The 8183-nt window shown below is 36.4% G+C and overlaps 1 protein-coding gene across 1 annotated transcript; it reads left to right on the top strand.

The window, feature by feature from the left end:
- Positions 1 to 6308: 6308 nt before the first annotated feature.
- LOC311003185 (interferon a3-like) lies at positions 6309 to 7346 on the top strand (the record flags this gene model as incomplete). Its single annotated transcript, XM_083994870.1, has 5 exons — positions 6309 to 6440; positions 6579 to 6671; positions 6800 to 6949; positions 7064 to 7144; positions 7254 to 7346. 5 exons carry the CDS (start codon positions 6309 to 6311, stop codon positions 7344 to 7346), a joined length of 549 nt encoding a protein of 182 aa, XP_083850996.1.
- Positions 7347 to 8183: the final 837 nt, after the last annotated feature.

Here is an 8183-nt window from a genome sequence, read left to right as displayed (position 1 = left end):
ATTTTTTTCTATTATTTTGGGTGAGAGGTGGAGGGTTGTTTCTTTTAATCTTAAAAAGAAAGATTTTAGGCCCAAATTAAAAAATTTCCCACATTGGCTAAATAAATAGATAATAATTATTATAAACATCATTAAAATTGTAGCAGCATTTGCAAATGTAATACATTTTGTTGTTCTATTATCAGTGTCTTCTCTTTTAATGGTTTTCAAAATAAAAGTCTGGATTATTATTATTATTACATATGAAGGTGTCCCTGTAGAGGAGCTTGGTAGAGGTTGGGGGAGGGACCTAAACGTTGTATCATTTTGAAATTTACGAATTAGTCCTAGAATTTCGTCGACTTGCCAACTGTAGCTTTAACAAGGGAAAAAAATATATGATAGAAAAATAAATGTGCTTTTGCGCCCTCTGTTGAATCAAGGTGGCATTGCAACCATAAACATTTCACATAGGTATAACACTAAAGAGTTTAAAGAGATAAAACCATACACATTTTTATATTTTCTTGAAGATTTATTTTTATTGTCTTTAACAATGTCAGAATAAAAAAATAAAAACATATAAAAAATATAAATATAAGAATATAAATATTAATTTTTTTCAGTGCAAATTGAAAAACACAAGTTAGTACACAAAAATATATGTTCAATCAGTTACTTAATAAATAGACCGGCAACCAAATAAATAAACAGATTAATCTATAGTTAAATAGAATAAATAGATAAGTTAATAAATGAGCCGGTGACGGTGACGGACGTTCTTTAGTTGAGCAGAGGTGAAATCAGCTGATCTGCTCCCACCAGATAGATAGATAGATAGATAGATAGATCGATAGATCGATCGATCGATCGATAGATAGATAGATAGATAGATAGATAGATAGATAGATAGATAGATAGATAGATAGATAGATAGATAGATAGATAGATAGACAGACAGACAGACAGACAGACAGACAGACAGACAGACAGACAGACAGACAGACAGACAGACAGATAGATAGATAGATAGATAGATAGATAGATAGATAGATAGATAGATAGATAGATAGATAGATAGATCCACTCTGACACTCACACAGGAGCGAAGGCCGTCAGCCTGCTGCGTCACAACGCCCACAAAGTCCTTCACTGTCTTCTCCTCCCATGATGCATTGCTGTAGTCCTCTTCAAACACAGCGGCCACCTCGTCCAGAACCTGCACCGTGAAACCAACTTTATCCTCAGCCTGGAGGAAGAAGGAGGAGGAGGAGAAGAAGAGTAATCAGATTAGGGATGTATTTGTGACTCAGAGCAGATGTAATAACACAGGCTTTTATTTTGAAAACCTTTAAAAGAGAGGAAACTTACTGATGCTTTGGACGCCTGGTCGTACAGACTCTGAGGGAAAGGCAAAACGTCATCCACTCCAGCGTCCCCAGTGGTGTTAGTGGAGTTATTAACCTGCATCACACACACACACACATCATGAGTTGAGGTGAACACACACACACACACACACACACACACACACACACACACACACACACACACTGGTCCACAGAGTTTGAACAGAGCAGCTCTCAGAGCAGTGGACTCACCATGTTGTCCAGCAGCTTCAGATATTCTTCACTGTGCTCTCTGAACTTGTTGTGCATCCAGCTGCAGCTCAGCGACGAGCCTCCACTGAGCTGAGCCACAAACAGGCAAACAAACAAGATCCTGCTCAACATCTTCACAAAGATTAAAGATGACAAGTCTCCTCTGAGGGTGTAGAGTCAGTCCAGATGTGTCCAGCTGCTGTGATGAGATGGAGCTGAGCTGCTGCTCATTTATAAGACTCACCTGTTTCATTTTTCAGACCTGCCGGCCTGGGGAAACCTGCACTCACCTGTGGCTTTCACAAAGGTCCAGACATTCATGTGGCATTAAAAAAACTGGCTACATTTCTCCTTTTTCTCTAATTTCTGCTCAATAAATAGATAAATATTATAATAATCACCATTAAAACTGGTGCAGTGTTGCAAATTTCAGACAAGAACAAGCTGATTTTTTCCCTTAAAAGTTTCAGAAATATTCCTGTTAATCCCCAAATATCCTTTATCTAACAGATCTGTTTAATAATGAACATTCATTTGTATGTTTTCATGCAGTATTTAAGCTTTTGTTTTATGTATAAACTGCTAATTTTATCATCATGAGAAACATTTTTCATTCATAAAAATACTATATATATATATATATATATATATATATATATATATATATATATATATATATATATATATATATATATATATATATATATATATATATATATATATAGTATTTTTATATATATATGTATATTATTATTATAACATATGAACGTGTCCCTGTAGAGGAGCTTGGTAGAGGTTGGGGGAGGGACCTAAACGTTGTATCATTTTGAAATTTATGAATTAGACCTGGAATTTTGTCGACTTGCCAACTGTAGCTTTACTGTAACAAGGGAAAAAAATATATGATAGAAAAATAAATGTGCTTTTGCTCCCTCTGTTGAATAAAGGTAGCATTGCAACCATAAACATTTCACAAGAGTTTAGAGATAAAACCATACACATTTTTATATTTTCTTGAAGATTTATTTTCATTGTCTTTAACAATGTCAGAATAAAAACATAAAAACATATAAAAAATATAAATATAAGAATATAAATATTAATTTTTTTCAGTGCAAATTGAAAAACATAAGTTAGTACACAAAAATATATGTTCAATCAGTTACTTAATAAATAGACAGGCAACCAAATAAATAAATAATCAGTTTAATTTATAGTTAAATAGAATAAATAGATAGGCTAAGTTAATAAATGAGCCGGTGACGGACGTTCTTTAGTTGAGCAGAGGTGAAATCAGCTGATCTGCTCCCACCAGATGGTTTTTGACTTCCTGTCTGATCAGCTCCCAAGATTCAGCGCTGTGGCCCTGCACACACAAGAATATTATCATTATTACCATAGATAGATAGATAGATAAAGATAGATAGATAGATAGATAGATAGATAGATAGATAAATAGATAGATAGATAGATAGATAGATAGATAGATAGATAGATAGATAGATAGATAGATAGATAGATAGATAGATAGATAGATAGATAGATAGATAGATAGATAGATAGATAGATAGATAGATAGACTTACAGCTCCTTCTAGGTGGTGTGTGAGTCTCTTGAAGGACATGTGCAGCTTCTTGTTCTTCTTCTTGTGGCTGTGTCTCCCAGTCTAAATGAATAACAGGGAATAGAAATATATATTTATAAGTTTATGTTCATCTAAATTAGTCGTAATTGCACCATCAATTATTGATCATTAATTCATTGATCCACTCTGACACTCACACAGGAGCGAAGGCCGTCAGCCTGCTGCGTCACAACGCCCACAAAGTCCTTCACTGTCTTCTCCTCCCATGATGCATTGCTGTAGTCCTCTTCAAACACAGCGGCCACCTCGTCCAGAACCTGCACCGTGAAACCAACTTTATCCTCAGCCTGGAGGAAGAAGGAGGAGGAGAAGAAGAAGAAGAGTAATCAGATTAGGGATGTATTTGTGACTCAGAGCAGATGTAATAACACAGGCTTTTATTTTGAAAACCTTTAAAAGAGAGGAAACTTACTGATGCTTTGGACGCCTGGTCGTACAGACTCTGAGGGAAAGGCAAAACGTCATCCACTCCAGCGTCCCCAGTGGTGTTAGTGGAGTTATTAACCTGCATCACACACACAAAGACAAACACACACATCATGAGTTGAGGTGAACACACACACACACTGGTCCACAGAGTTTGAACAGAGCAGCTCTCAGAGCAGTGGACTCACCATGTTGTCCAGCAGCTTCAGATATTCTTCACTGTGCTCTCTGAACTTGTTGTGCATCCAGCTGCAGCTCAGCGACGAGCCTCCACTGAGCTGATCCACAAACAGGCAAACAAACAAGATCCTGCTCAACATCTTCACAAAGATTAAAGATGACAAGTCTCCTCTGAGGGTGTAGAGTCAGTCCAGATGTGTCCAGCTGCTGTGATGAGATGGAGCTGAGCTGCTGCTCATTTATAAGACTCACCTGTTTCATTTTTCATACCTGCCGGCCTGGGAAACCTGCACTCACCTGTGGCTTTCACAAAGGTCCAGACAACCACAACAAGCAGCTCATGGTCAGTGCTTCACATTTCAGGTTTGATCAGTGAGTCAGAAAACCAGATGAGTGTATTTAATTCTGTTTCAATATTTTTGCAATTTAAGTAAAATTCACATTTGTTAATCAGATTGATATTTGCATCACTGCTACAGGTTTAACAACAAAAAATGAATCATTATTATTATTGTCTGATTTAAATCTGTTACTTGTTTTGTATTTTTAAAGAGTTTAATGTGTTTATTTAGTTTAATTGCATTTTTTTATTACTATAGTCAGTGGTTGTGTGTGTGTGTCCAAAGCTGTGAAGCAGGTTACATCAGTGTGTCATACACCAAACTCTCCTCCAGGGGAAAGTGAAAATGAAAGTGAGTGACGGTGACGCTGCTCTGCGCTCACGTCACGTCACGTCACACAACAATCACAGCTCACATGTGTTTCTGAGGAACAACCACAAACTAGTGAATGAAGAGAAGAGCCTTGTTGTGTTTCATCATTTCATTCTCTGTCATGAAGTCATTACTGTAAATAGTATTTTAACACGTGTTGTGTTGTTCCTGCAGGAGAGGGAGGAAAGAATCAGACTGTTTATTATTTTTCTGTCTATTGTTTATATGCAGATTTAATTGTGTTGTAAATTATCATAACACAGAGGTCACTTAATGTGCTTAACAGATATAAAAGGAGCAGAAATGAAGGAACAACAGGAAACTGTATTGGGGGAAAAAATGTATAAGACAAAGGAGAATAGAGTAGTTATTAGTAACATAACTTTCTGTTTAAAGCCACAGTTTGAGTCAGAGCCAGTAAACTAGAGAAAGACTGAGGGGAAGTAAAGTGTCAGAGTGTCACAGTTCATCTGTAAAGACTGATTTAGCACTTCTGCATTTAGGAAACACAGTTTATTCATTCAATCTTTATTTCAATACAATGTAGTTGTAGTTGTAGTGTAGAGTTTTTACATTAAAAGCAGCAGGAAATGAAAAAATATATATAATAAAATAAAGAATATGTAAAGAGATCAACAAAATTAAAACATAAATTATTTGTCATTTACATTTTATTTCTTGTAACACAGTGGAGACCTTCACCACTGCACAACTTCAAGTTCACAAGACAAAAGAACATTAATTGACTGCATTCATGTCACATACACACCAGTATTTATCTCATGTATGTAGTTTAATTCAATAAATAAATAAAGTTACCAAAATAAGAGTCTAAGCAACGATGCATCATCAGCCACAATATGTTTTCTCACGTTCTGCAGAGAACAAGGTGAAATGTCTTCAAAGAGTTCACTTTTGTTTTCTCTCCTCACAGGAACTTCCCCTTTACGGCTCCTACTGGACAAGGAGCAGTGACTCTTATCTAATCTGATCAGTGATGCAATAGTTTAACGACTCAGACATAAACAAGAATATTTTTTATTTCTATGTTCTATGTTCACAGTTGATTTCAGGAGATATTTTTTCATGTGGCCTTTAAAAAATTGGCTACATTTCTCCTTTTTCTCTCATTACTGCTTAATAAATAGATAAATATTATAATAATCACCATTAAAACTGGTGCAGTGTTGCAAATTTCAGACAAGAACAAGCTGATTTTTTCCCTTAAAAGTTGCAGAAATATTCCTGTTAATCCCCAAATATCCTTTATCTAACAGATCGGTTTAATAATGAACATTCATTTGTATGTTTTCATGCAGTATTTCAGCTTTTGTTTTATGTATAAACTGCATTTTATCATCATGAGAAACATTTTTCACCAAGTGTCTTTTTTATATTTGAGGAAAATTAATTTCATTTAATTTGTCTTAAAAAAGGAAAACTATCTGGCTATAATTTCCTTTTCCCTCATCCTCATCTTATCTTGGCTGTGATATTGTTTAATTCTTTTATTGTGGGAAAACTTTTTCTTCAGGTCACTGATCAAACCTGAAATGTGAAGCACTGACCATGAGCTGCTTGTTGTGGTTGTTTGACCATTGTGAAAGCCACAGGTGTGTGTGCAGGTTTTCCCAAGCAGGAATGTGAAACAGGTGAGTTTTATAAATGAGCAGCAGCTCAGCTCCATCTCATCACAGCAGCTGGACACATCTGGACTGACTCTACACACTCAGAGGAGACTTGTCATCTTTAATCTTTGTGAAGATGTTGAGCAGGATCTTGTTTGTTTGCCTGTTTGTGGCTCAGCTCAGTGGAGGCTCGTCGCTGAGCTGCAGCTGGATGCACAACAAGTTCAGAGAGCACAGTGAAGAATATCTGAAGCTGCTGGACAACATGGTGAGTCCACTGCTCTGAGAGCTGCTCTGTTCAAACTCTGTGGACCAGGGTGTGTGTGTGTGTTCACTTCAACTCATGATGTGTGTGTGTGTGTGTGTTCACCTCAACTCATGATGTGTATGTGTGTGTGTGATGCAGGTTAATAACTCCACTAACACCACTGGGGACGCTGGAGTGGAAGACGTTTTGCCTTTCCCTCAGAGTCTGTACGACCAGGCGTCCAAAGCATCAGTAAGTTTCCTCTCTTTTAAAGGTTTTCAAAATAAAAGCCTGTGTTATTACATCTGCTCTGAGTCACAAATACATCCCTAATCTGATTACTCTTCTTCTTCTTCTTCTCCTCCTCCTTCTTCCTCCAGGCTGAGGATAAAGTTGGTTTCACGGTGCAGGTTCTGGACGAGGTGGCCGCTGTGTTTGAAGAGGACTACAGCAATGCATCATGGGAGGAGAAGACAGTGAAGGACTTTGTGGGCGTTGTGACGCAGCAGGCTGACGGCCTTCGCTCCTGTGTGAGTGTCAGAGTGGATCAATGAATGAATGATCAATAATTGATGGTGCAATTACGACTAATTTAGATGAACATAAACTTATAAATATATTTCTATTCCCTGTTATTAATTTAGACTGGGAGACACAGCCACAAGAAGAAGAACAAGAAGCTGCACATGTCCTTCAAGAGACTCACACACCACCTAGGAGGAGCTGTAAGTCTGTCTATCTGTCTGTCTATCTATCTATCTATCTATCTATCTATCTATCTATCTATCTATCTATCTATCTATGGTAATAATGATAATATTCTTGTGTGTGCAGGGCCACAGCGCTGAATCCTGGGAGCTGATCAGACAGGAAGTCAAAAACCATCTGGTGGGAGCAGATCAGCTGATTTCACCTCTGCCCAACTAAAGAACGTCCGTCACCGTCACCGGCTCATTTATTAACTTATCTATTTATTCTATTTAACTATAAATTAAACAGTTTATTTATTTATTTGATTGCCTGTCTATTTATTAAGTAACTGATTGAACATATATTTATGTGCCCTAACTTATGTTTTTTTTGATTTGCACTGAAAACATTTTTTATATTTTTTTTACTGTAATATGTTTTTTTTTATTCTGACATTGTTACAGACAATAAAAATAAATAATCTTCAAGAAAATATAAAAAATGTGTATGGTTTTACCTCTTTAAACTCTTAAACCTACTCTACAATTTGTACTGAAATGTTTCATTTATTTATATATTTTATCTATTATGACATTGTTACAGACAATAAAAATTAATAATCTTGAAGACAACTTAAAAAATGTGTTATTTCTTTAAACTCTTCACCTACTTCTACAATGTGAAATGTTTATTGTTGCAATACTACCTTGATTCATCTGAGAGAGCAAAAGCACACTTATTTTTTCTATCATTGTTTTTAATTTCCCTTGTTAAAGCTGCAGTTGGCAAGACAACAAAATTCCAGGACTTTGTCGAAAAGTTCAAAACAATAAAAGAGAATTAAAAGAGAAGAAACTTAGCGATGCTGTGAACACCTGACTGCACAGGTCATAAGGGAAGGACACTGCAGCGTGGTTCACTTCAATGATTGATCTGATTTACTTAAAGCAGAAGTAAGCGATCCGGTCGTTTTGGCTAACTTCTTGTCAGCCGATGGAGTTAGCAGCACAAACATTACGCTTACTTCTGCTTTAAAGTGTGTTAACTCATTGAGTGCCGCGCTCCTTTCCAAAG

Source organism: Trachurus trachurus (assembly GCF_905171665.1).
Source record: "Trachurus trachurus genome assembly, chromosome: 19".
NCBI classification, from domain to species: domain Eukaryota; kingdom Metazoa; phylum Chordata; class Actinopteri; order Carangiformes; family Carangidae; genus Trachurus; species Trachurus trachurus.
This window is presented reverse-complemented; position numbering and strand designations above follow the sequence as displayed.